This window comes from Erythranthe guttata, chromosome 14, assembly GCF_056151865.1.
Source record: "Erythranthe guttata isolate IM_541 chromosome 14, IM_541, whole genome shotgun sequence".
Taxonomy (NCBI): domain Eukaryota; kingdom Viridiplantae; phylum Streptophyta; class Magnoliopsida; order Lamiales; family Phrymaceae; genus Erythranthe; species Erythranthe guttata.
The window spans coordinates 6,628,332-6,655,932 of record NC_142546.1 but is presented as its reverse complement, the minus strand read 5'-3'; the positions used below and the strand labels follow the sequence as shown (position 1 = coordinate 6,655,932).

General features: G+C 32.7%; 4 protein-coding genes across 6 annotated transcripts; 2 read left to right on the top strand and 2 right to left on the bottom strand.

Moving 5' to 3' along the window:
* The first annotated feature begins 3,071 nt into the window (after nucleotides 1-3,071).
* LOC105962546 (uncharacterized) lies at nucleotides 3,072-6,089 on the top strand. Its single transcript, XM_088814678.1, has 5 exons — nucleotides 3,072-3,466; nucleotides 4,164-4,327; nucleotides 4,757-5,273; nucleotides 5,358-5,449; nucleotides 5,537-6,089. The coding sequence occupies exons 1-5, from the start codon at nucleotides 3,161-3,163 to the stop codon at nucleotides 5,781-5,783; spliced, it is 1,326 nt and encodes a 441-aa protein (XP_088670804.1). The 5' UTR covers nucleotides 3,072-3,160; the 3' UTR covers nucleotides 5,784-6,089.
* Nucleotides 6,090-9,552: 3,463 nt separating this feature from the next.
* On the bottom strand, nucleotides 9,553-13,081 carry LOC148765019 (glutathione S-transferase 2-like). Of its 3 annotated transcripts, none has more exons than XR_016029952.1 (12): nucleotides 12,973-13,081; nucleotides 12,782-12,893; nucleotides 12,642-12,698; nucleotides 12,155-12,240; nucleotides 11,993-12,064; nucleotides 11,843-11,896; nucleotides 11,321-11,396; nucleotides 11,141-11,202; nucleotides 10,631-10,690; nucleotides 10,390-10,501; nucleotides 9,742-9,879; nucleotides 9,553-9,656 (listed from the first exon to the last, which is right to left on the bottom strand). XR_016029952.1 is itself a non-coding variant. In XM_088814679.1 (11 exons), exons 1-10 carry the CDS (start codon nucleotides 12,973-12,975, stop codon nucleotides 10,391-10,393), a joined length of 693 nt encoding a protein of 230 aa, XP_088670805.1. In that variant the 5' UTR covers nucleotides 12,976-13,081; the 3' UTR covers nucleotides 9,664-9,823; nucleotide 10,390. The 3 variants fall into 3 exon arrangements, 1 of the variants encoding a protein (XP_088670805.1); XR_016029951.1 differs by having other exon boundaries at nucleotides 9,742-9,863; XM_088814679.1 differs by lacking the exon at nucleotides 9,553-9,656 and having other exon boundaries at nucleotides 9,664-9,823.
* Nucleotides 13,082-14,366: 1,285 nt separating this feature from the next.
* Nucleotides 14,367-18,811, bottom strand: LOC105960223 (endoglucanase 25). Its single transcript, XM_012984395.2, has 6 exons — nucleotides 18,162-18,811; nucleotides 17,456-17,757; nucleotides 16,411-16,866; nucleotides 16,160-16,295; nucleotides 15,893-16,065; nucleotides 14,367-15,081 (listed from the first exon to the last, which is right to left on the bottom strand). Exons 1-6 carry the CDS (start codon nucleotides 18,529-18,531, stop codon nucleotides 14,680-14,682), a joined length of 1,839 nt encoding a protein of 612 aa, XP_012839849.2. The 5' UTR covers nucleotides 18,532-18,811; the 3' UTR covers nucleotides 14,367-14,679.
* Nucleotides 18,812-21,358: 2,547 nt separating this feature from the next.
* LOC105960190 (uncharacterized) lies at nucleotides 21,359-22,952 on the top strand. Its single transcript, XM_088812651.1, has 3 exons — nucleotides 21,359-21,792; nucleotides 22,316-22,408; nucleotides 22,511-22,952. The coding sequence occupies exons 1-3, from the start codon at nucleotides 21,359-21,361 to the stop codon at nucleotides 22,950-22,952; spliced, it is 969 nt and encodes a 322-aa protein (XP_088668777.1).
* The last annotated feature ends 4,649 nt before the right edge of the window (nucleotides 22,953-27,601 follow it).

The following is a 27,601-nucleotide window of genomic DNA, read 5'->3' as shown; positions in this document are numbered from 1 at the left end:
CATTGGCTAATCCCAATAGAACAACCATTTCCTTTTGTATATCTTTGAGTACATAGATCATAACCGTTTCGGGCCTTCCCAACTTGACAATGAAGAAAACCTTCTCAACGATTTGTGAGATATCCGCAATATATAGAATAAGATAATTACCCTTTGTGATCACTTAGTAATGTCAACAACGGGGTCTCCTGGAAAGCTCCAGTACTCCCATGACGCAATAGGGAACTTGACCTCTGATCATCGACCAACAGGACCTTGTCAAAAAGCGCATCGAGAAGCCAGATATGAAAACCATTGTTGGTCCTTGTCAAAGAGTGCGTCGGGAAGCCATATATGAAAACCATTATTATTATTATTATTATTATTATTATTATTATTATTATTATTATTATTATTATTATTATTATTATTATTATTATTATTATTATTATTATTATTATTATTATTATTATTATTATTATTATTATTATCATTATTATTATTATTATTATTATTATTATTATTATTATTATTATTATTATTATTATTATTATTATTATTATTATTATTATTATTATTATTATTATTATTATTATTATTATTATTATTATTATTATTATTATTATTATTATTATTATTATTATTATTATTATTATTATTATTATTATTATTATTATTATTATTATTATTATTATTATTATTATTATTATTATTATTATTATTATTATTATTATTATTATTATTATTATTATTATTATTATTATTATTATTATTATTATTATTATTATTATTATTATTATTATTATTATTATTATTATTATTATTATTATTATTATTATTATTATTATTATTATTATTATTATTATTATTATTATTATTATTATTATTATTATTATTATTATTATTATTATTATTATTATTATTATTATTATTATTATTATTATTATTATTATTATTATAATAATATATTATTATTATTATTATTATTATTATTATTATTATTATTATTATTATTATTATTATTATTATTATTATTATTATTATTGTTATTGTTATTGTTATTGTTATTATTATTATTATTATTGTTATTGTTATTATTATTATTATTATTATTATTATTATTATTATTATTATTATTATTATTATTATTGTTATTGTTATTGTTATTGTTATTATTATTATTATTATTATTATTATTATTATTATTATTATTATTATTATTATTATTGTTATTGTTATTGTTATTGTTATTATTATTATTATTATTATTATTATTATTATTATTATTATTATTATTATTATTATTATTATTATTATTATTATTATTATTATTATTATTATTATTATTATTATTATTATTATTATTATTATTATTATTATTATTATTATTATTATTATTATTATTATTATTATTATTATTGTTATTGTTATTATTATTATTGTTATTGTTATTATTATTATTATTATTATTATTATTATTATTATTATTATTATTATTATTATTATTATTATTATTATTATTATTATTATTATTATTATTATTATTATTATTATTATTATTATTATTATTATTATTATTATTATTATTATTATTATTATTTTTATTATTACTATTATTATTATTATTATTATTATTTTTTGCACCAAAAGGCGAAATCCCTCGCCCCCAGGGCCCTCATCCCTTGGCCCGACAAGGATTGATGGAGGAATGTAAATCATGGTAACTCAACGGCCCGTTAAGATAGCAGACCCGGACCTAGTGCCCACAAGGAACCAACACTCATTGGACAACATGCCGGACCTGGTGCCCACAAGGATTTATTCTTATATTTTTGTTTGAACAACATGCGTCGCACCTTGTTAAAGCCCTTTCTGTTTTTTGTTGTGTGAAGAATAGAAGTCACGTGAGTAATATGTAAAGTTTGCGTTAATTTAACTGAAAAACTAAACGGTGTATCATTTTTGTTAAAAAATGGCATCATTAGGGATCACTATTGTAACTCAAAAATGTTTAAGGACAGTATTGAAAAAGTGAATAAAGTTTGTGGACGAAAAACGTAATTTTCTCCCTATATATGCAGTTAAATATCGGGAGAATTACACTTTGGTCCCTCGTGTTTGGTCCGATTCCACTTTTGGTCCACGTTGTTCCAAAGTGAACAAAATTCACCTCCAAGGTTCAATTTTAAACACTTTCGGTCCTTGCCGTCACATGTCTTTTAGCAAGTAAAAACACTATTTTTCGGGTTAAAATTAAAATTTAAAACTTTTTGGAGCTGAAAAATAATTAAAAAATATTAATAACAAAAAAAAAATTAACTAAACAAATTATTTTTAAAAATTACACTCTCTGACACCATAAAAACAAATCCCCACACTTAAACTCCTCAAAAACCAACCAGAAAAAAAAAATTAAAAAAATATTCCAAACTAAAAAAATTAATTAAAATAGTTTTGGAGCTGAAAAATAATTTAAAATTTAAAATATACTACTTATAATTAAATTTTTAATAATATTAAGTATAAATTTATTCTTTTATTTTTTCGAGCCCCAAATATTTTAATTATTTTTTTTTTTCAGTTTGGGATTTTATTTTTTTTTGGTTTGGTTTTTAAGAAGTTTTATGGTTGGGGATTTTTTATGGTGTGAGAGAATTTCTAATTATTAAAAATAACTTGTTTAGTTAATTTTTTTACTAATAAAAATTTAATTATAAGTAGATAGCTTAAATTTTTTTATTATTTTCCAGTCCTAATAAAATTTTAAGTTTCAATTTTGACCCTAAAATATTGTTTTCCGTTACTTGCTAACGGACATGTGACGGCAGGAACTGGAAGTGTTTAAAATTGAACCTTGAAGATGAACTTTGTTCACTTTGAAACAACGGAACCAAAAGTGGAATCGAGCCAAACATGAGGGAGCAAAAGTATAATTCTCTTGTTAAACATCTATAAATTAATGTAGTCGGATCACGAAAGTTCTGTTAATTTAGCAAATATTAAATTATCGAATTTAATACATTCTTACCGAGTTCAAATTAGAATAAATTTTTATTTAAATGTTATTATTAATTTATCGAATATTCATGTTGTCCTGTTTATATTTATCTACAATTTCTCTATTGCCATCCTTCTCCTCCATTTCCACTCTACTTTCCAGTTTTACCCTCTGCACTAGAAAATGAACGGAGAAGACGAAACCGCCGCAGCCCACGGCGGCGTACTGGTGGAGCTTCCGCTGGGCGACGCCGCGCCAGATTTTAACCTGGAAAAAGCGGTCTGCAGCCACGGCTTATTCATGATGGCCCCCAATCAGTGGGACCCACACTCCAAAACCCTCAAACGCCCCCTTCGCCTTAATCTCGCCGGTGGCGAAACCTCCTCGCTCATGGTTCACGTTTCTCATCCCACCCACTCCGCTCACGCGCTTCACCTCCGCGTATTTGGCACGCGCGTAATGTCCCCTCAGCAGCAGCAGTCCTTGCTGGTGAGCCATGTTCTTCTTGTGTATATTGTAATAAATTTGCTTATAATTGATATTTTTTTGTATTTAAATTTTACTAACCAAAGTATAGAAGCCATCACCATAGCTCAAGAATTCGTATTATAAGGCCTCGTTTGGTTGGGGAGATTAGTCATGATTAACTAAATAATAATTAGACTATGTTTGATGTTTGGTATCCCAAATAACTTGCCGGGTCGACTCGCAAACATTATGTTATCGTGGCTTATCTTGCCTTCTAGGCATGTTTTTCATTGAATCATTGAACGTCAAATAATATAATTGAGTTTCATTAGATTATTTAATCTTATCTTGGCAACCAAACGAGGCCTTAGGATATCTGGATTATAATTGTACAATCATTTAGCTACATTACAATTTTCTTTTTCGGGTAAAGTTAAAGAACTTAGTCATATGATCCTTTCTATATCGTAGATGTTTCGATAATAATGCACCGTTAGCCCGCAAATTGAATCGAATCGGTTGATAGAAATGGCCTAATCTTTAATAGTAGAGGTGCAATCTTTCTTCTCTTAATGGTTTGGTATGTGTTCTCTTCTTCTTTTTTTCCCCATTTTTTTTAATTAAATTAATTACCTCCGTCAAATGATCGTAATGTTTGGTATATAATTAGTGATCGTATGTGTGTGTTTTTCGGGTTTAATAGTTTGGTCAACTGTAGAATCAAGTGAGAAGAATGTTGAGATTATCGGATCAAGAAAATCGGAAGGTGGTTGATTTTCAAAAGGTGCATGAAAAAGCTAAAGAAACGGGTTTCGGTAGAGTGTTTCGTTCTCCTACGCTATTTGAGGACATGATCAAGTGTATGCTCTTGTGCAATTGCCAGTAAGTTATGTTAACTTTCTTTTGTTCTCGATACATATACATACACACACATGTATATATATATATATATATATATATATATATATATATATATATATGAATTAGCCATGACTAATTAAGTAATTCGGACTTTGTTTGATATTTGGTAAACCCAACCATTTTCCGGGTCGACCCGAAATCTTGGCTAATTAAATAATTGGGACTTTTTTTCGATATTGGGTAAACCCAACAATTTTCCGGGTCGACCCGAAATGTTGACTTATTGAGGAATTATTTATAATTGGATCCCTCATGGTCCCGAAATACAAATTGGGTTTTCATTAATCTTATCTTGGCTAATCTTATCTTATGAACCAAACGAGGCCTTAGTAAGACCCTATTAATAACTCGATAATAATCGGTTTTCGTCTTCTTTTACTATTTTTACAGGTGGTCGAGGACTTTAAGCATGGCTCAATCACTCTGCGAGCTTCAGTCGGAATTGCAAAATCCATTACCCAACGCTTCAAATATTACGACACCTAAAAGCCCGAAAACCGAAGTCAACCTTTTCGCTCCAAAAACACCCGCTCGAAAAGATTCAAATAAAAAGTCTCGACTCGAAGTAGATTATTTTGCCAGCACTACAATTGCGAATTTTCCGAGCCCGAGTGAATTAGCTAACCTCGAAGTGGAATTCTTGGCGAAGCGGTGCAATCTTGGATACAGAGCTTCTCGTGTAATAAATCTTGCTCGGGGAGTAATTGACGGCGGAATAAATTTGGGAGAAATTGAATTTGCATGCGAATGTGATACGCGAAGTAATTTATCCGATTACGATAAGCTGACGGAGAAATTGAGAGTAATTGATGGATTCGGACCTTTTACGTGTGCTAATGTACTCATGTGCATCGGCTATTACCATGTTATTCCAACCGATTCCGAAACTATTCGGCATCTCAAACAGGTCCTTTTCGTTTAGCGTAAATTACGAAACACCCCCCTAAAATTACGAAACACCCCCGAAAGTTACGATTTTTTTTTGGTGCAGGTTCATGCAAAAACGTCCACGAAAAAAACAATCGAAAGCGATCTTGAAGACATTTACGGAAAATATGCGCCGTTTCAGTTTCTGGCTTACTGGTGTGCCCTCATTGTTTAATCATTATTATCGAAAGTTTAGCTTGTGATTTACGATTTTGTTTTGGAATTTCGATTTTGTTTTAATAGGTCAGAAGTGTGGCGGTTCTACGAGGAATGGTTCGGAAACCTAAGCGAAATGCCGAGGTCTGGTTATAAACTGATTACTGCTGCAAATATGAGATCAAAGAAGGCGAGTATAAGTAAAAGGACGAAAGTACCCCTGGAAGATGATAAACTGATTACTGCTGCAAATATGAGACCGAAAAAGGAAAGTAGATGTAAAAGGACGAAAGTACCCCTGGAAGATGATAAACTGATTACCCCTGGAAGATGATAAACTGATTACTGCTGCAAATATGAGACCGAAAAAGGCGAGTATAAGTAAAAGGACGAAAGTACACCCCTGGAAGATGGTTCTGCGAAAAAACGGAGGCTTGAAGCTTGAGTTTTGCCGAGTTTTCTTAGTCATGTTTATGATTAATTTACTAACTATATATATTAGGAAAATTTTAATTTGTTACTGAAATTCAATTCCCAACAAGTGGTGTGTTAATTATTGTAAGAATGATATTCTGTCAGAAAAGTTGATGGCTGACTGTAAATTAAGCTGCGTTAATGAATTAATTAAGCTGGTTATCTTTTTGTAGGTGTCTGAAAATGATGGAATTTAATTCTTGTTCCTTTCTCTGTTTTCTTCCTCGTACCAAAAAATTCTACAGTAGATTCAAACATAATATAATTAAGAGAGAGAGAGACCTTTTTATTTCAAAGATCACAAAAACAAGATAGGTAGTGTTCATAGTAGTGGAAATCGGACAGATCGGATCGAAATTAGTATTTTTCAAAAAATTGTGATTTTTTTTTCCTAAAGTGAAAAACTAATTCCAGTTCCGTTCAAAAGAAATTGAAAAAATCGGAACTTGGAATATCGGAAATTTTCAGATCGAAATCGGCGGATTTCAAAAATTTCCAATTATAGTCACATAAAATACAAACGTGTAATAATGTTGATATTATAAGTGTAATTTAGAATGAAAAAATGGAATTTTCGGATGGAAGGTCAAAATCTCATATATATTCCAATTTCAATCAAAAAAAATGTGAAAAAATCGGAATGAAAATTATTATTCCCAAATCGGAAAATTCGGTTCCAATTTCCAACTAATCTTAGTGCACATCTTAATAATAATATCTCACCTCAAAAATGCTTACTCCATAGAAAAATGATTAATATGAAAATAAAGTACAATAAATTGTTTATTTTCATAAATAAATAAATATTAATGTTGCACTAAAGTGCAAGCATTGATAGAGCAATTAAACTATCTTCCGTTTGCTGTGAGCGCCTAGCATCGTTGACCCTTTGACAGAGTAGCCGGAGAGCCCTCTGCCACCGCACATCACCGCCGGCGGTGGTGGTGGTGCCGCCGCTATCGAATGCTATATGGCCCATCTGAAATAAAAAGAGTCTTGTGGCATGCATCATATTTATGCAGCATTCATGAATCGGCCGGAAATTTAACAAGAATTTCACCACAAATGGCAATAACATTACCATTGGCAACCCCATGTAGTGTGTGTGTGTGTGTGTGTGTGTGTGTGTGTGTGTGTGTGAGAGAGAGAGAGAGAGAGAGAGAGAGAGAGAGAGAGATTTTATGGTTCTTTGGAACAAATGAGAGCCTATATAGGGTGATATAACATATGGTAAATTACAGCCACCCCTGATTTAAGGTCAAATTACAAAAATACCCCTCTTATTTGGATAATTACATCCACCTCCCTTAATTACGTATCTTCTAGCACGTTCAAATTTATGGTGTCAAATTCGACAGAATTTTCTAGATTCTCCGGTTTGTACTCGTTTTGTTCATAAAAACACAGTTTCTGATGCACCACAGTCTAATATTTACAAGTCAAGAGACACATTTTATGATCACTTTGTTTCAAAATGTGAAGCTCGAATGCGGTAAAACGGGTACAAACTGGAGAATATTCCACATGATCTAAAAGATTCCACTAATTTTGACACGGAAAGAATGGACGTGTAAGAACATTCATAGTTGAGGGGAATGGTTGTAAATACCCAAACATGAGGGAGTTTTTTGTAATTTGATATTACCCGAGAGGGTGGCCGTAATTTATCCATAAAAATAAAATAAAAAAATAATTCTTGAAATAAAACAGTGTTTCTAATTAGGCTGTTCCTTTTTTTGTTTTACTCCCAAACTTCTTCCCTCTAATTTGTTGTTGATATGCTAAATAATTATATTTATTAATTCATGATGTTGATGTATTTAATTCTCTATATCAATTTTCTATGGAACCCTAAAAACTATTGATTTTTTTATTTTTTATTTTTTGTTTTTTAATTCATAACAAACTTATTAAATGGTTCCGAGTCACCCGGTCGCTAGTTTTAGCTAAGACGGTGATTGAAATGCTACACCGGATGATTTTTAGCTATTGATGTGGTTAAATAGCCACACACTAAGCACACATACACATGGGCGTATGTGTAATTATGTGCAGATCAACTGTTATTAATCACCCGTGTATTTCACCGAGTGTAGCGTCAAATAAACCAGTCATGGCCTCACCAAATTAAAGTGTACATTTCAAAATCGCGATCCACAATATAGTAAATTATAACGAAAGGTAAATTAACAAAACAATCCATCGAGTATCCACGTCGAAATATACAAAAAGTCGTGTTTATTTATTTATTTATTTATTTAAATTTATTAAATAGTTGTATATTTAAAATTTAATTTTCTGGAGAGAAAAAAATAAAAAATAATAATTGTTTGTTATAGATGATTGATGATTAATTAGCAAAGCCAAGAATAATTGCACTACACACAAATAAAAAAAAAACTAGTTTCATTTTTTAATATAAAATGTTAAAAATTAATTTTTGTTTATATTTTGGAATTTAATATAATTTTGTGTAAGAAAACAAAAAATGGTGGCCCTGAGATGCTGGTGCAGGAAATTTCGTTGCACCTTCATAGAATAGGATGTTACTGCCTCAATCATTCTGATAACAGCTATGTGGTTTTTGTTTTCATTTCATTTTGAATAGATGAGACTGTATTTAAAAAAAAATATTAAAAAAAAAAAAAAAAAACTCTCATATTTGAGTAATTACAATCAACCCCTTCAACTATGTATTATGTTGTATGTTCCCTTTTAGGTTGTTGAATTTACTTACTGGATTAGGGGTTTTTTCGTAAGAAAATACATAGTTGGTAGGGGTAATTGTAATTACCAAAACATTAAGGGTTTTTTCGTAATTTGATATTTTCTCACGGGGTGACAGCAATTTGGCCTAATATGAAAGATATGTGGGACACAATTGGAAAGAAAACAGACACAAGTACAAGAAAGAGAGAGTTTATCTAATGAGATAATTGGACAAAATTGCAAGTTGGGATAATATTAATTCGTGTAAGAATATTATTATTATTATTTTATTTAAAAAGAAAACGAATACGAATACGACGCAATTCTACAATTATACTTTGATTTTGTTCATGCATTAAATTAGTTTGTGTCGTATCGAAACAATTTTTGACCAACTATTAGGGATGGAAATTGAGACGGAATTTCCAACTTCCGCCAATTTCGATCCAAAAATTTTCGAGTTTGGAAGAATATTTTTCAGTTTGAATTGTGATTTGTGGTATATCCAAAATTATTTGGATAGCAACTGGAATTTATACGAGACTTCGATTTCCCATACGGTTTTAAGTTCTGAAAACAATTCTGAATATTCCGACTTTTTCTGAATATTGCACTGAAAAGGTCAATACCATTAGGTATTTTATATTTTAGGTGACAAATTTTGAAAATTTTCGAATTCCGTCGATTTCAATTCGAAATTTCGCAATTTCAGAATAAGTTTTTTGGTTTCAATTTCCCAAATTCCTATTTTTCTTGAAACATAATTGGAATTAGTTTTTCAGTTCCAAAGAAAAATCAGAAAATTTCTGAGAGAGTTAATTCTGATCCAATCCGATCTATCCAATTTACATATCCCGACCAACTACAATCATATTGGATAGGATAAATAATATATATATTTTTTTTATTTTGTCAAAAAATTGTTGATAAAAATCACAGTTAATTATGAGTCGAGTATTTATATAAACAATATATAACTGATAAGTTCATGTCTTACAGTATGTTTAAGTTACATATAATAACACTAAGATTGTGAAAAAAAATACATTAATAATAATAAAATAATAAAAAACAAATAAAAAAAACAAACAAACAAACAAAAAAAAAACAAAAAAAAAAAAAAAAAACTTTAATTGTTGTAGCATGATAACAATTTTGAACTTTCTGAAAGTTTCAAAGTAGAGGTCTTTCCTGCAAAACAGCAGATCCAAGCTTTGGCAAATCTTCAATGCTGATGAAAAGATGTCCTTCATAATCAGTAATTAGCGAGCGTATTACAGTTAAACCTCTTTAAATTAATACAGTCGCGACTAACAAAATTCTAATAATTTAGCGAAATATTAATTATCGAACTAATAATTTAATACATTTCCATCGAGTTGGGACCGGAATATAGTATTATTAAGCGAGATTATTAATTTATCGAGTATTAATTTATCGAGGTTCTATTGTAATTGGAAATTTTCAAAACTCGATTTTGTGAAAGAATGTAGAAAAAATCTTCTTTAATAATTTGACATATATGACCTTATCACTTCAAGATAACCAAATTCGAATTATCGTCAAGTCAATTTTGATATCCAAAAAAAAATATTGATATCTATCAATTGTTTGATTAAGCCATCTCATCATGAATTGTTAATGTCCATCGAATAATTTAGTTTCTATGCCTAACAATTCGAATAATTTATTTCTTGTGTATAACAAATACTTGAAAAATAATTTCTCCTCAACAAAATAAAAATAAAAAATCAAACCTTATTTCGTCGCCACAGGCGGTGCATCGGGTTGCTTTTCAGGCATAGCATCTTGAAAAGCAGAGTGCTCTTTGTATGACTCGTTAATCTTCGATAGATTAGGGAATTCGTTCTAAAATCCAATAATACAAATACATTCGCATAGTAAGTAAATTAACTTAAATCCAATAAAACATTATAAAAACGACATTTTCACGCGGCTAATTAAATTATATGAAATCGAGTAAAAATGAAGCCGTACCATGTCAACATTGAATCTTCTGACTGCTCCGTCAATCTGAGGCGCCAAAAACAAATCAGCCTGCAAATTCATATGCCCAAAAATTCAAACATTTACGACTTCTTTTTTTGCTAGAACTAATTTCTTGTTTTGCTTGTGTTTAAGTGACTCTTTATGGACGAATGAAAAAATTTCCAACTTCGAAATTAATAATTCCAATTTAATAAAAGATCCAAGAATATAATAATAGAGTTTATTGCAATCAGTAACCCCTTTGTTATATCGAATTGCTAAAAACTATCCTATGTTATTTTATTTGCAAAAATGCCACTATGATTTTTTTTAGCAATTAGTACCCCTAATTAGAGGGTTGTGTGCTAAAAATAATTGAATCGTAAGGAGTTTTTTACCAATAAAAATAACATGGGGTAGTTTTTAGCAATTCTATATAACACAGGGGTACTAATTGCAATAGACGACAATATTTAATAAATGACTAGCTAAAATTGTGGATCGAAAAAAGTAACAAACCAAGAAAGGTTCATCTCCAGTAGCATACTTGTCAGCGTAGTTTTCCAGTAGCTTCTCTAGAGCTGCATTTTCTCTCGTAAATCAGATTTTTTTTTAAGAACGGAATTTTTTAACGTGGTTAGAAAAACGCCATTCGAGCAAATAAAAAATATATATAAATGCATTACGGTTAAAGCTTACCAGCAAATCCTTTTTTTATATGAAGGTGAACCCAAGAAAGCATCTCGTCGGGGCCAAGTTTTTCCTTAATATATCCCTTAAATTTCGATAAGCAAAAGAGTTAACTACCTTCTTTCTAAATGTCGTTTCAATTTTACTGATACTGTTCCGATTTCAAATGTGACCTTTTTTCAGTCCGAATTTGGTAAAAGTTCAAACACAAATTTTATAGTTCTTCGAGTTGGCTTTCTAATCCAGTTTGAATTAGCTAGATTGGATATCGAGTGAGAAAGTTATGCATCAATAAGTTACACGAAAAACCTCAAAACATCAAAGTTGTAGTCAATGTTCATTCATTAATGCATAACTCTCTGACCCGACATCCAATCTAGCCGATTCAAGTTGGATTAGAAAGTCAACTCAAAGAAGTACAAATCTCGTGTTTCGACGTTCGCCAAATCCGGACTAAAAAATGGTCAGAATTACATTTAAAGTCGAAACGGTACTATTAAAATTGAATCATAAGGGTGATTTACTACTCACAATGATAGGTAAATTCTGATAAGGCTGTATGCTCGCGTAAACAATATTTGCTGCCTATAATAAAACAAGACAAGTAAACAGTTAGTATTTGTTTTCGTTTTTCGGCTCTCTCGTCGTAGTTTACATAAAACGAATTTTTTTTTTATTGACCTGGTAATTGAGGGCCTTCATCTGAAGATCCCGAGGCAACAACGGGCGTTGAGGATACTTCTCTTCCAAATACTGAACATTATACAATCCGAAAAAATCGAATTTTTTTTACGCGAAATCAATTGCAACTCGGAAGTGAACTTAAGAATAAAAAAACTTTACCAATAAGATTGCAAAAGAGTCTGCAATTACGATATCGCCATCGACGAGCACCGGTACGAATCCAAGCGGATTAAGCTTCAAAAACTCTATAATTCAACACCAATATGCCAAAAAATGTATTAAATTTAATTCATAAAATCAATTAAAAAAGATAAAAATTTTGATAAATAAATAAAATGGGAAAAATACAGTTTTCATCCCTCGAGTTTGCACCAATTTCACATTTGGTCCCTTATGTTTAAAAAATTTAACATTTCCGTCAATTTCCCGTTAAAACTAACGGAATCAAGCATGTGCCCATCGCTGCCTTAACTAACGGACTAACGGTAAATTGACGGAAATAACCAAAAGTGTTAAATTATTGGAACGTGAGGGACCAAATGTGTTTTTTGTGAACATGGACCAAATGTGAAATCGGTGCAAACTTGAGGGGTGAAAACTGTAATTTCCCCTAAATAAAATGATACAAGAAGAAAAAGCATCAAACCAGGGGATTTTTGTTCATCTTTGAGCAAGTTCACCGGTATGTATTCGTAATCCAGCCCTATTAATTTGCTCAAACAATTTCAATTAAGAATTAAAATTAAATTAAATTAAATTAATTAATAAAAAATAAAAGGGGGTGACCTTTAAGATTTAGGGCAATTCGTGCGCGGCAAGAGCAAGAGCTCCGCCAGTAGGAATAGAGCTTCAGCTTCTTCGACACCTCGCCGCCGCCGCCGCCGCCGCCGCTACTTGCCTGAATTTCAATACTAAAGAGTTTAAAGATTATGTTGAAATAAATTGGTATAAAAATAATAGCTTGAGAGATTATTCACCATGATCGGACTGACTGTAGATTCTTCTGTGTTTGTGTGTGTGTGTGTGTGTAGGGATGTGTGATTGAAATGAGAGTTTATTATTTATTTATTTATTTATTTATTTATTTATTTATTTATTAAAAGAAGAAGTTATTGTGTGTGACCAGACTTACGGATATTACGAGAAAATTGAAAGATTGTCTTTATCTTAAAAGACGTGTTGGTTAATTTGCACGTTTTTCATTATTGATTATCTATGATGCACGGAAACTTCCACTCACACGCGTTTCCACGTTTTGGGGGCCATTTTCATAAATATTTAAAAGTTTCGGGGACAAATCCAAATTTCATTTTAAATATAAAAAACTCCGAATTGCATACGCTTAAAGAAAATCTTTAATATTATGCATCATTTTCACTTCTGGTGGTGTTTTAATGTAATTTGTGAAATGCTATTAAACGTTGTAATATTTTTTAGAAATTATGAATGCACCCCTATATTTTTATTATTTACGCGTTTCCCCACGTTCCCGTATCCAACTTTTTGGAAAACGGAGTTTCCCCGTGTCCGTTTCCCTATTTCCTCGTGTCCGCGTTCCCGTGTCCGTGCTACATAGTTGATTATAGGTTAAATTACACCTACATCCACTGAGGTTAAGTGTATTTACATCTAGGTCCTATGGTTTTAGAAAAATATCCACACCTCCCTTGTGTTTTAATCTTTATATATAAAATAAACAAACGCTAGAGGCAACCTGAGAAACCCTAATAACATATTTTTTATATTTTTTTTTTTTTTATTTCCTATTTTACGGCCAACTTTTTTTCAAATCAATCCTAGTCCACTACGGCCTCATTTGTTTACATATATCGGATTAGACCGGATTAAATTAAATTGGATTAATTCCCTACTGGTTAACTAATTAATTAATTAATAGTATGTTTGGTTCTTTAAATTACAAGTTGAATTGTCTATAAAGTTTTCTATTTAACAAAATTAAGTTATTGTTTTAAAGATATTGTAATTTTCCATTTGAGTCATCCCCTACAATTTTTTCTCCAATTACACTCTTATTTTGCAGCCATTTGTTTTTCACATTAAATCTCAGCCAACACAATTATAATCAACTATCTCTATATCTCTATATATTAAACTAATCATTATTTTCACTTTCGAAATGTTTTCCCAAGTATCGCACGGGAAAACAATGCTAGCATCGGCTAACATGTAACCATTTTGATCATTGATTTTTTTGAAGTTTTTATTTTTATCGTTGCCAAATATTTGAGTAAATTACGTTGACAGTATTACATGCATACCGACAACGCTAATCATCTCTGCATCGTTCGAATTTTATCGAATGCAACCAATGAATCTTGAAACCTCCTACAAGAATTAGTACAGTGACACATTTTGAGAAAGTTTATTATGATAAACAAACTGAAAATCTGTTGTTCAAAACTCTACTGTCTACAGAATATATATAATTTTGTTTCATTACATACAAAATACTATCACACACAAAAATAAAATAAAAATAAAAATAAAAATTTGAGGTTGTCATAATTCCAACTTGTTTTTCCATCTGTACCCAAGGTGCTCTTCCATCTGCCTTTTTTTTCCTGTGTATTCATTCTTCCTTTCATCAGTCTTTCTTTCCAGAGTCAAACACAGAAGCCAAAATAGGAGTAGAGAGAGAAATGGCGGCGGCAGTAAGCTCTCGCTCACGGCTTCCAAGGAGCTGGCGGCGGCGGTGCGGTCGGGAACATGGGCGGCACGGCCGAGAAAATGGTGTTCTTATCAATCCCAACATCCGTGTCACCGGAAAGAGCGACAAGAGCGGCCACTAGCCCTGCATTGCCAGCTAGCGTCGGCTCGGTATAGTTGTAATTATTGCGTTTGTCTTTGAAGCCGTCATTTCGGTCGGGGCCCGCGACCATGGCCCCAACTATAATGTTGGGGTTTGCCTTCGTAGAGTCCCTCCATTTCTGGCCACCTTTGCAGGTGTACTTGACGTTGTTCTTGGGTATCGAAGCGCCTCTGTGGTGGACTTGCTTCGGGTAGTGGGTCCCGTAACCCACTATGTAACTCATCTTTCGAGGATTTTTGCCGAGGATGTAATTCATCTGATGAAGATAATAGACAATGAACAGTTAATTGTTGATGTAAAGATCGGGTGAATTACATCGAACAGTGTCTATCTACCATGCACATGTCAAAAAAATGGGATAGCGGTGGGAATCGGGTCAGAATTAGCACTTCCGTAAAATTTCAAAAAAAAATCACAAGTGGAAAACTATGCACAATTCCTATAATAAAAAAAATACATAAAAATATCGAAATTACAAGTGTAATTTTTGGAAAATAGTCAAAGTTTACCAAAGTATTTTCGGAAATCAGACTTTGATATGTATTTAAAAATCGGAATCGGAATTCGGAATGATAAATATTGTTCCAAAAACCGGAATCCGAGTGCGGAATTTAAGTGGAAAACTATGGACAATTCTGTTCCCCAAAAATTTGGAAAAATCGGAACAAAAAACTTGTTCCAAATCAGAATTTTTTCTGATTCGGCGAAATAAATTCCAATCTTTTAGTCACCTATAATAACAAAAATATGCATAATAATATCGATAATACAAATGTAATTTTCGGAAAAAATACGGAAGCATTTTCACAAATTGAAATCTGATTGGATATCAAAATCTGATCTTTATTTAAAATCAGAATCGGAATTTGGAGCGAAAAAATTGTTCCAAAAATCGGAAAAAATTCGAATCGGAATCGACGGGATTCACAATTTCCGTTCAAGTTCCACCCCTAGATATGAGTAAAACGTGTAGTAAATGTATATATATACATACATACACGTATCCAGTTAGATATTATCCAGTGTAATGCAGGTGCAGCATAAAATAAAGAGTGTTTGTCCAGTACCTGAGTCTCTGCAAATTCCCTAAGGACATCTGTCGAGTAGAACTTGGGCCCACAATACCAGCCAGGTGTATCTGCAGCTTTCATATAATCACTAAACAATGTGGCTAGAAAAGCTGCGTTCGCTGCATACTGAAGAGGCTGAGGTGCACCGTGATTTAACTGGATCAAGCCACCTGTCCAATTTCCCGCCAAAAAATTTGTAATTTAACAAGATCGAACTATATATATATTATTCAACAAAGATTGCGTAATGGAAAAATCGGTTACCTTTTGTTCGGTTAAACGATGTGTAATAAGGTAAGAACGAGCACATAAATAGGTTAGTCTGGTTGTGAAATGTGCTCAGGATTTCTTCGTAGGGATACCCCGGGCTAAGGAATAGCCTTAATCGACTCAGAAGTACCTAGTTCGAGAACGAAAAAAAACCCACCGGAAATCAGTAAAAGCTCATCAAATCGAATTCCGAAACAAGATTATAATAACCGAACGCAAACATTTCTTTACTTATAATAACTTACTTGGGCTCCAGCAAGTTTATTCTCCCAACTAAGTACCCCGTAAGACGGGCCTCCCCAGAAAGCACCAGCATGTTTGGCAAGACCAGGAGTTGTAGCGAGCTGAAGATACGTGTTGTTCCCCGTCGCATAATACATCCACGTGGCACCCCACACGAACTCGTCCCAATAACTCGTCGAATTATAAAACTGTGCTGCCTCGGAAGTAGCGCTGTATCTCCCACGTTGATCTCTAGAGAATTTAAACAGGGTCTTTGCTCCATGGACGAGCTTTTGGGAGTAAGCTTTTTCATCCTTGAAAACAATCGAAGCGGAAGCCAAAGCGGCGGCCATTTCTGCAGCAAGATCCGAGCAACTGCTGCACTGAAAAACGGGTCTTTCGTAGTCAATGTCTTCTGGCCTAGTCCAGCAGCTGTGATCGTTTTCATCTGGACCTCCGCTCGTATCTCCTTTTCCAACCTGCCCATGGAGGAGAATTAAAAAATATTAATTGGGTGGCGGAATTAAATGACCGTTTCATCTAAAAATTTGATCTTTTAGTGATGTGGATCGTTTAATGTTCAGCAACTTGATACTCGTGCATTGGGGTGCTTTGATATGGGAGTGGCAATAATTAAAAACACGAAAATAAAGATGATACGGCGAGTTATGTGGTTCACCCAAGTTGCGCTACGTCCACACAAGCAAGGAGGAGAAAGATTCATTACATTAGAAAAAAAGTACAAAATTGAAAATACAAGTGGGAGTCTAAAACAAAATATTTAACGAAAACTGTTTGCTCCCGAAAAAAAAATTGTTCTTTTGACTTTGGGTCTGACAACAAGAGCTGTCTAATGGAAGTACGAAGTCGGATAGCAGCTCAAAAAAGACGAATGTTCCCATTTCAAGAAAAACGAACTAAAAGCCCAACAGTCCAAAGAAAATAACAAAGGATGTTCAACAAAGCATAACCTAGTACTCCTAATATCCATTAATCTTGATATGATGTTCCAAACACGAAAAAAGAATTCCAACGATTTTGTCGACGAGCCCACGTTAAAAAAATTACCTGGGCTACCATCCGATCTATGGTGTCGGCGGTGTGATTAAAAGTCTTGAGGAAGTAATCAGCCCCCCACTTGATAATCTCTTTGACGTGATTGAGCTCTCCAGCTGCTTCGAACTTGGCGCCGTACTCTATCACACTCCAGCTCAGCATAGTCATGGCAAACGATTGAGGGAAATTGAACTTGATGGCATCTCCGGCGTCGTAAAATCCGCCAGTTAGATCTTTAAACAGGCCGGGCTCCCCGTCTTTTAAACACGAGTTTCCTCTCCATGACACGTTATTATGCTTTGGTAGTTTTCCGGCTGTAAAATACGAATCATTCGATTTATATAATAACATAAGACAGTTGACAGATTAAACAACTACAGCCAAAATCGACTTAAATTGTCAGTTATAGTCGTGTGAAGTCTCGAGATTTAAGATCTGAGATCATCCAATAGAACTATAATAATCTTCATAATTTAAATCGATATTGTCCTAATTAACTGATTCATAGTGAAAATTGAATACTACTTAAAATAATTTATTTCTATTTTCTTCTATTCCCACCTTCAGATATATAATTTATTAGTGTATTAACTTACTTTCTCACTTAGATCTACTTACAAACACCTTATGTGCATCACATCTGGTCGATCTAAAACCTACAATAAAGCTTGAGATAAATCCAAGAGAGATAACGGAAAAATGGAAAACGGTATCATACATCGCTGGGCGTTGAAGAACATGAGAGCCTTATTGAGTGCAAGCGTGTAGTTGTCCGGCGGCGGCGGGCGGTGGTGGTGGCGCGGCACCGTCTTGACGATCAACACGATCAGCCCCGCGAGCAACCCAGCAGCCACAAGGGTTCCCACAGTCCAGAGAAAGATCTTCCTGCTGACGATGACGCAGCCCAGATCGACGTACTTCTTCTTCTTCTGCTCGCCGGGGCCGAGCAGCCAGCTCTGCTGCGTCTCGTCCAGCGGCCGCGACAGCGCCGCCCTGTCGTAGTCCTGGAGGTTCCTGCTCCGGTCGTCGTCGGTGGCGGAATCCGCCGCGATCTCAAGCGGCCCACCCCATGGATCCCGGCCAAACATGGCGGATCTTGAATCCGGGAGTTCAATCCGCCTTCGCCTGAGCTCAAATTAGGAAACAACCGGCCGGAATATTCCTTTGAGGGTTTGAAGAAATTGGGGGTGGTGGCGGATTTGGGATGGACTGGTGGGGACTGTGGTGTGAGCTACAAGCAGCAATAATGGTGGGCTGTGAATTTGCTGTGTGTGTGTGTGTGTTTGGATTGTAGTTTATATTCTTTATTTGGTGTTTAATTAATTATTTAATTAATATAATATTGGTTTGGTTTGATGGGTGAATACTACACTTCAACTAAAAATCATTTTTTCTTTTTCTTTTTTTTTTTTATAATAATTTATTGTATTTACGTTGTCGGTGGGGTTGAAAATACCACCTCAACAATAAATATGGAGCTAATAATAATAATAATAATTTTTTATTCATAATACATAGTCTCTTTTGATTGGATTAATTAAATCAATTTGCAATTAATTTTAAACCATAGTTAAATCTCTTTAAATTAATACAGTGGGGATAAACAAAATTCTATTAATTTAACGAAATATTAAATTATCGAACTAATAATTTAATACAATACCGAGTTGGGATCGCAATCAAGTATTATTTAAGCGAAGTTATTAAAGTATCGAGTATTGATTTATCGAAGTTCTACTGTATTGACAAGTGCATAAATTGTATTCTCACTATCACTAAATTTATTTTTTTAGTAACAAATACCCTATATATTAGTTTGCATGTACATTTTAATGAATCAAAAGATCAATATCAAAAAAAAAATTAGTAGGAGAGCGAGATATTTAAGGTTTCGAGTTCGATTTTGCTGCTACTGTTTTCTAGATCGACTACTTATCAAATAACTTACTTATTGCTGCCTATCGACCTCTGCTGCTGCCTTTGACTAAGGAAGGAAAGAGTGAGTGGCTTACCGCGGGGAAAGAACGACATAGTTAGGACACGGTCGATTAAGACAGAAGGGCTAGGGCTATTGACCCATTGACTCATTTATGGCGCTTTAGGGTTCGTTTGGCTAAACTTATTTTAAATAGTTGATTAGGTCAGTCGTCAAATCGTATTTTTACAATTAATTTTTAAATTGCTTGGATAACGAGCTTATTTGATATATTCATTATAAGATCTTAAATAAAGACGTGGCGTAGTTTCTCCCAAAAAAAAAAGTGGGGTAGAGGTACTTAATAGAAAAAATCTTATTTGTTCTCCAACAGTTTTTTCCTTTTTAAATTAAGATATTTTTTTTAAATATTAACAAACATTTTGGAAGAGCTTATAAACTCTTAAACATATTATAAGTTCTTTTTAATATCTTATAAACTTAGTCAAACACTATGTAGATGTAATTGATGTTTATGTTATTTTGTGCTCAGTTAGTTGTTGCACGAGAATAGATTTAACTGATTAAAAGTAAAACAGTATTAACATGCATGTGCTTCTTACTTTTATTTGACAAAAAAAAAAATCTTAATACAAGTGTAGTGAGTGTTGACTATTTTAGAGGGGGTTTGGCTAAGCTTATAAGATGTTTTAGAACTTATAAGCTCTTTCAAAGTGTTTGGTAATTCTTTTAAAAATATCTTAATTTTTTAAAAAATAAGTTGTTGGAGAGCAAATAAGGTCTTTTAAAAAAAATACTTTTACCCCACATTTTTATTTAAGTTCTTATAATGAGTAAATGTAGGAAATAAGCTCATTATCGAAACACTCTAAAAATTACTCATAAAAATAAGGTGTAACAACTTATCAACTCTTAAAACATTTAATCAGACGTTAGAGCTTATCAGTCGTTTAAAATAAGCCCAAACACCCTCTTAATCTCAAATAAATGGCCAACATACAAAAGCATCATTCAATTGAACTATCCTCTAAACTTTGTTTTTCTCCTATTAAATTATATTTTATTTGGTAGATAAGATAAATCGCGATTAATTAAATAATTAAAATCTAATTAGTCTATAATTTTTCAAATCATATAAATGCCAAGATTTATAAATTGTATAGTTAAACATCTATAAATTAAATTAATACAGTTGAAATCAGCCAAAATCCATTAGCAAAATATAATTTATTGAAATATTTTTCTAGCATGTTATCCTGAAGCCGAGACTGAAAAAATTATATTATTTAAATGAAAGGGGCATACTATTCATAGAATGTCTTTTTCCCGGTTACAGTACGAAATAATTCATTTATCAAGAAACCCTTTGACCTTTTTCAAAATTCTCTCAACCTCCAATTACGTTTTTGTTTGATATTTTTCGATTTTCAGTCGTTTAGTGTACAATATCACGAAATTCTTCAAATCGTTTCGTGGTGTTCTGTACGAAATTAACATCATATTCATGTTTACCAATAATTTCGTACAAAACACTACAAAATTATAACTAGTATTTCGTATAAAAATAATACGAAACAGACAGTAAACTGTTTTTATTGTGTGTTTCATACATTTGTACACGAAATATACATACGTATTTCGTGTACTTTTACATGAAATCCCTAGTTTTTTTTTTTTTGTGCAAGTATCTAACTTATTATTTTTTTAACGCAGCCATATGAAGACAACTTGTATTTTGATCCCGCAGTTTTGGAGCGAAACGAATATGAAGATTTCTCTCACTTCTTCCAAGTTGATATTGTATTCGATAGTAGGGAAGAATTAATCAAGTGGGCCAAAACAACTTCAGTTTGTCATTCTCACCGTTGGATTTGTCAGTCTAGAAGGGAGAATGCACAGTATTTAACATGTGACAAATACGGACATGGCCGACAAACGAATATCGATGTGGAAGATCCTAGAAAAACTGGAACAAAAAAATGTGGTTGTCCGTTCAAATTGATTGGCAAAAGTCAAGGTTTGATGAATTATGGCCGTTGACTGTCAGCGATGGCAGACATACTCATCCTCCGGCTTTGTTTCCTCGCGGACATGGTACGACCAGTCGTATAACTTCACAACAGAAAGCAAGAATTAAAGAGTTGAGAAATTCTCACGTTAAGCCAATGCTAATCATGGATAGATTGACGAAAGATGATCCGACGATACAAACCTCTATGAAGCGTGTTTACAATGAGTTGGCCAAGATTAAATCTGGGGAAATGGAGGGCATGACTGTTATTCAGTTTCTAATGCATAACTTTCAACAAGGCGAGTATCGATATTGGCATCGCGTCGATATTGACATCGCGTCGATAGTTTCAAATGTTATGTTTGCATGTCCCGAATCTATTAAGTTACTACGGCTGTTCCCGTATGTTATATTGATGGACTGCACATACAAAACCAATAAATAAGTAAAAATTACGATTGTTTAAATTATGATTGTTGTGTTATAATGTACTGTATTGTTTAAATACGTAAAAAAAAAAACATTGATGTAGGTATGGGATGCCTCTTTTGGAAATAATTGGGATAACTCCTATTGGGAGGAATTTTAATTGTTGTTGCATTTATGCCGCATGAAGATGCAGACACCTACGAGTGGACTTTGAATTGTGTGAGAGAGTTGCTAGATGGTGTCGAACCTGATGCGATCTTGACAGACAGGGAGTTGGGTCTTTTGAAAGCACTACCAAATGTCTTTCCAGTTCCGTATCATATGTTGTGTATATTCCATATAAATAGAAATATTGAGGCAAATGCGACGAAATTTATGGGAGGCAACAAAGACCAAGGTCTAATATTCCGACGTGTGTTGTGGGCTAAGCTGTTGAAATTAGAAACCGAAGAAGAGTATCATTATAATTACAATGAAATTGTTGGACGGTATGCAGGACATCCTACACTGATACAATTTTTGAAGGATACGTGGTTGATATACAAGGAGAATTTTGTCTGAGCCTATACCCGCAATGTGTATCATTTTGGTAACACGAGCACCAACATGTATTACATGTTTTAGTTATTTAAATGATAAAATATATATAAAAATAATATTTTGTAATTTGATTGTCGTTGTAATCGGATAGGGTGGAGAGTGCTCATTCTTATGCGAATAGTTGGTTAAATGCTTCGACCGGATGTCTGGATAACGTGCAAGGCAAACTTCGGGACCAAGTTTATATCCAAATTAGTCAGCTGAAGTGCAACTTTTCATTATCATCCAAGATAAGGAAGCATACTGCAACGTGGCCATGTTTTCAAGGTTTGATTTGTTATGTTGTGCATCTGGCATTGGAGAGATTGGATCAAGAGATGGAGTCCCCGACGATGCAAGATCCGAGTATTTGCAAAAACTATCTTTGGAATATTCATGGGCCCCCTTGCGCGTGCAAAATTGTTCAGAAAATGGAAGATAATGACATGTTCGTCATTTTAGACTTGCATCCATTCTGGAGTACCATGGCAGTTGAACCTTCGGAGCTACCTGAGTATCAAGTAAACCGCGAGGCGATTGTGGATAGACATTGATGACCTAAATTGCAATTTGAAGAAGATGAATTACACGAGTAAGATAAATGTCGTGGCCTCATTGCGTGGCATCGTTTATCCATCTACGTCGCATCTGTCTGAGCCATCATTTGTTGAGACCAAAGGACGACCAAAGGATAACTCGACAATGAAAGACCCTTCCAGATGTCAGTATCATATTGATGAGGAGACAATTAAGTCGTCTTGTGGTTCCAAGGGTCGTCAATCCTCATTTGGTGCAAAGGTTCCTAAAGCAAAGGTTGAGCTAGAGAAACACTAATGGAATGCCTCAATCGAAGATGAAAGGTCGTGGTTCTCGTATTCCCACACAAGAATCTGCTGCCCCTACAATACCTGCACATGAAAAAATCGACTTCTATTCTTCCGTACCCAGTTTTATGGTTCGTCTTATTCAAGATTATGTTAACGTGATGGCGGATGGCAACTGTGGGTACCGGTGCGTTGCTCAAGCCATGTACGGGGATCAAGAAAAATGGGTGCAAGTGAGAGGGGAGTTGCTTATTGAGTTATACGAGCATGCTAATGTGTACAAAACGGCGATGTTTGGCAGTACTGGATACGTTGAGGTCATCCACAAGGGTGACTGGACCTCAGGGCCTTGTCCACAAGCTTATTGGATGGACATGAATGAAATGTGATTGGACATTGCTACAAAATACAGTGTATTAGTGGTACGTTTGACCCAAGTAGGGAGTATGACTTACCTTCTTATGTTTGGCAGTGGTCATTTATCATGTATGATTGTTGTGATATTGCACAACAATCATTTCAATCTTGTTAATTTGGTCGCGAATAGTCCTCTACCACCTATCCATCCGGCATGGGTATATGATAGAGCTACAAATCTGAGGCACTTACTCAAAATGTTCAAACCTCGACTACTCTTGTACGAACAATTAAAGTCTGGTCCTTAGTTCAATTTTTATTTGCATTTGAATTTTAGTTCAATTTTTTTTTGTATTTGAATTTTAGTTCAATTTATATTTGTATTTGAATTTTAGTTTAATTTGTATTTGTATTTGAATTTTTAGGTCAATTTGTTTTCTTACTTGAGTTTAAGAATTTTTATATTAATTTATTTTATTTATCTGAGTGTTAACAAATAAGTTGGTTAAATTATAAAAATAATTCAATTAGTTATTTCGTACAAAATTGTACGAATCTTTAGCTTCAATTTCGTGTAAAATTCCACGAAATATATAAGGTGTAGTTCGTGTTTTATGTCACGAAGCTAAAGAATGTTTTCAATTCAACAATTTCGCCGTTCTTGTTCTATAATGATAAACACATAAATTTCGTGTAAAAATACACGAAATTGAATGAATTTCGTATTATAACACACGAAATAGCCGCGAATTTGAGGTTTTTTAAGGAAAGTTACAAATGAAATAAATCGCACTGCAATCAACTAAAAAAACGTTCTATGAATAACATTTCAGTAAATGAAATTATTAATTTATAGAAGTTTCTAGCGTATAACGAATGTATTTAATAGTTGTAATATTTACACATGAAAATAGTTTTTAAAAAAGTATTATTATAATAGTAAATGTATGAACATCCATTGGACACGAAAAGGTTTGTTATCCACGTGCACTGTGCAGCGCGTTGCTTGATTCGCACTACAGCTAGCTTATGCTGGTGGGCTTGACCTAACGGAGTAAGCTAATGATTGATTAAAATCAGGATTAGTTTAATTAATGGTAAATTACGAAAATCCCCTAAACTTAGGCTAAATAATAAAATACTCCCCCACCGATCCGTAAGAACCAAAATTCCCCTCTAATTAACTGTTGATCGAGTTTTTAACAGAAAGTGTGTACAGTCTATTATACCTTATGTTAAATAGGTGAGAAATAAAAGAAAATATCTGAAATTGTGTAAATTTTATTCCTCCGAATAAAAAAAATCCGTGAAAAGTCACACTGTAACTGGTTTGATGTAAGACGGAAACAAACCTCAGGGGTTTTTGATCATTACGAATAGGTAGAGGTGGTTTTTGTAATTTAATCTAAGTTTAGGGGGTTTTCGTAATTTACCCTTTAATTAATTAATTAATTTAATTATGAATTTCAATTTGTTCACACCGACAGGAAAAGAAATGACCCGGTCGGGTCGGATCTTGCAGTAAACATCTTTGAACTGGGACCCACCCTTAATTAAAATAAAAGAAAGATAATGTTTGAATTCACTTTTGGTATTTTCTCCTTGAAAGATAGGTGTTGATTTAATTATTGAAGATATGTATGAATTAATTAAATTCGTGACTGTTGACCAATATTTGAGTTGAGTGGACATAAATTATTTGTAAAATACAAATTATATATAACGAGCAGCATGTTCTGCTAGTATAAAATAATGTGTGATATTAGTATGAGATTTTATTTAAAAAGAAATTAAAGTATTAAATATAATAACACTTAAGTGTGAATTCTTTCACATTTAGTACGTTGACACTGAGTTGGGATCCATAAAAATATTATTTAAGTAAAATTATTCATTTATCGATGTTTTTAAAGAAAATTTTGAAATGAAAGCATGCATGTATAATACTTAGGGTCCGTTTGATTAAACTTATTTTAAATACCTAATAAACTTTTACATGTGATAAGTTGTTTTAAGAGCTAATAAATTGTTTTGTCTTATTAATAGAATTAATTTTAAAGTATTTGAATAATGATCTTATAAGCTAGTTTTACTCATTATAAGATCTTAAAACAAATCTTATTTGTTTTCTAGCAACTTATTTTTTGAACTTTTAAGATTTTGTATTTTAAATTACCACACTTTAGAAGAGTTTACAATTTTTTTAACAGCTTATAAGTGTCCGTTGATGGAGTCCAATTTAGAGCCAAGTTTGTTCCTTACACAAATGTGTCCTTTTACAAGTTAATCAAGGGTGAAAGAGATAAATTATTTTTTATTCATAAATTAATTATCTTGACAAATATGTTGAATTTAATTAGTTATTAGTAGTAATCTCCCATAATTTTTTTTGGGCAAATTACGACCAATCGCATGAGATAAGGTTAAATTACGAAAAAAACTTCTCATATTTGTATAGTTAAAAGCACCCCCTCAACTATGTATTATCTTACGAAAAAATCCCTCTAGTTGGTAAATTTAGGGGCGTTAATTCGGTAAAATTGTACAGAAATTGTGGTATACAAAAATTTCATATCGTTTAGCGTTTGGTTCGATAAATAACCGAATTCCCAAATTTTAATTACAAATATTTAAAAAATGTGATTTTTATAGTTAATTTTAGTTTAAATACTAATATATATATATATACGAATTAACGGTTCGGTAGACTTGTAGTTACGCTATGCAAATAAGAGGGTTTTTTTTCCTAATTATACCTTACCTCAGGGGTGGCCGTAATTTGCCCTTTTTTATTATATTTTTTTCTACTTTGCATGCACGTTTACTAAGAAATTTTACATATACAAACGAAATTAGGGTTTTTGACATTTAACTAGGGAAAAATATCAAATTTCAGTTGAATTTTGCTCATAGTAATGAAATTAGGGTTGTTGCCGTTTAATTGGGAAAAAAAACAAATTTCCATCGAAATTTACATATAACAACGAAATTAGGGTTACATTTGTTTACCTTTAACTGGGGAAAAAATCAAATTTCCGTCGAAATTTGCATATAGGAGGAAATTAGGGTTTTTGCCGTTTAATAGATGAAAAAAATCAAAATTTCCATTGAATTTTGGGTATAGGAATGAAATTAGGGTTGTTGCAGCTTAATGGGGAAAAAACCCCAAATTTTTGTAGAATTTTGCAGATAGGGACGGAATTAGGGTTTGTTGCCTTTTAAGATGGGAAAAAAAATCAAATTTCCGTCGAATTTTGCATACAAGAAAGAAATTAAGGTTGTTGCCCTTTAATAGTCGGGGAAAAAAAATCAAATTTCTGTCGAATTTTGCATACAAGAAAGAAATTAGGGTTGTTGCCCTTTAATAGCCGGGAAAAAAAATTCAAATTTCCATCAAATTTTGCATACATGAACAAAATTAGGGTTGTTGCCGTGAAATCAGGGGAAAACCAATTTCCCGTCGAATTTTGCATATACGAACGAAATTAGGGTTACTATTACGTTATGTGGTATAGTTATCTGAGTTTCCTTAGTTTTGCATTCGAATTTGGTGATCGTTTATACATAAAATGTTCCCCGTGACAATCTGAACTATCCCGCTGAATCTGTTTCGTCCATGAACTCAACTTTCGCTCGATGCCATACATATACACTTACATATTTATATATAATATAATAAATAAAATTGTTTTTTTTATTTATTTATTAATCTTATGGTTTTAATAAAGATGGACATGGATATGAGCTCAAAGTGCTCCCTCGAGTTCTTATATTCCGTAACAGAAGAGTTTCTCAAACAAATCCGACAAGCATTTCGTGATAAGGAACTTCGATACCCAAATCGACCCTCTTGCCTTTGAAGCCATATTGAACGACGACCGAATATTGTTGAACAACCACCCCACCTTTGGTGCGCGCCATTAATCCCCAATAAAATAATCCCATTATACAATGAATTTTCAACACAAAACAAAACATGATATTGTACTACATGAACAACTTATGGAAGAGCTCAACATGAT

What these genes read in the sequence shown, in the direction of transcription:
- LOC148765019 (XM_088814679.1), bottom strand. An exon ending in AATTGCCCTAAATCTTAAAG is followed by an intron (nt 12,699 to 12,781) that starts GTCACCCCCTTT and finishes GCAAATTAATAG; the next exon opens with GGCTGGATTACGAATACATA. An exon ending in TGAAGGCCCTCAATTACCAG is followed by an intron (nt 11,897 to 11,992) that starts GTCAATAAAAAA and finishes GTTTTATTATAG; the next exon opens with GCAGCAAATATTGTTTACGC.
- LOC105962546 (XM_088814678.1), top strand. Translation starts at nt 3,161, where the DNA reads ATGAACGGAGAAGACGAAACCGCCGCAGCCCACGGCGGCGTACTGGTG. An exon ending in AGCAGCAGCAGTCCTTGCTG is followed by an intron (nt 3,467 to 4,163) that starts GTGAGCCATGTT and finishes GGTCAACTGTAG; the next exon opens with AATCAAGTGAGAAGAATGTT. An exon ending in TTTCAGTTTCTGGCTTACTG is followed by an intron (nt 5,450 to 5,536) that starts GTGTGCCCTCAT and finishes TTGTTTTAATAG; the next exon opens with GTCAGAAGTGTGGCGGTTCT.
- LOC105960190 (XM_088812651.1), top strand. Translation starts at nt 21,359, where the DNA reads ATGTGGTTGTCCGTTCAAATTGATTGGCAAAAGTCAAGGTTTGATGAA. An exon ending in AAGTTACTACGGCTGTTCCC is followed by an intron (nt 21,793 to 22,315) that starts GTATGTTATATT and finishes GACGGTATGCAG; the next exon opens with GACATCCTACACTGATACAA. An exon ending in CCGCAATGTGTATCATTTTG is followed by an intron (nt 22,409 to 22,510) that starts GTAACACGAGCA and finishes GTAATCGGATAG; the next exon opens with GGTGGAGAGTGCTCATTCTT.
- LOC105960223 (XM_012984395.2), bottom strand. Translation starts at nt 18,531, where the DNA reads ATGTTTGGCCGGGATCCATGGGGTGGGCCGCTTGAGATCGCGGCGGAT. An exon ending in ATAAACTTGCTGGAGCCCAA is followed by an intron (nt 16,296 to 16,410) that starts GTAAGTTATTAT and finishes TTCTCGAACTAG; the next exon opens with GTACTTCTGAGTCGATTAAG. An exon ending in GGGAATTTGCAGAGACTCAG is followed by an intron (nt 15,082 to 15,892) that starts GTACTGGACAAA and finishes TATCTTCATCAG; the next exon opens with ATGAATTACATCCTCGGCAA.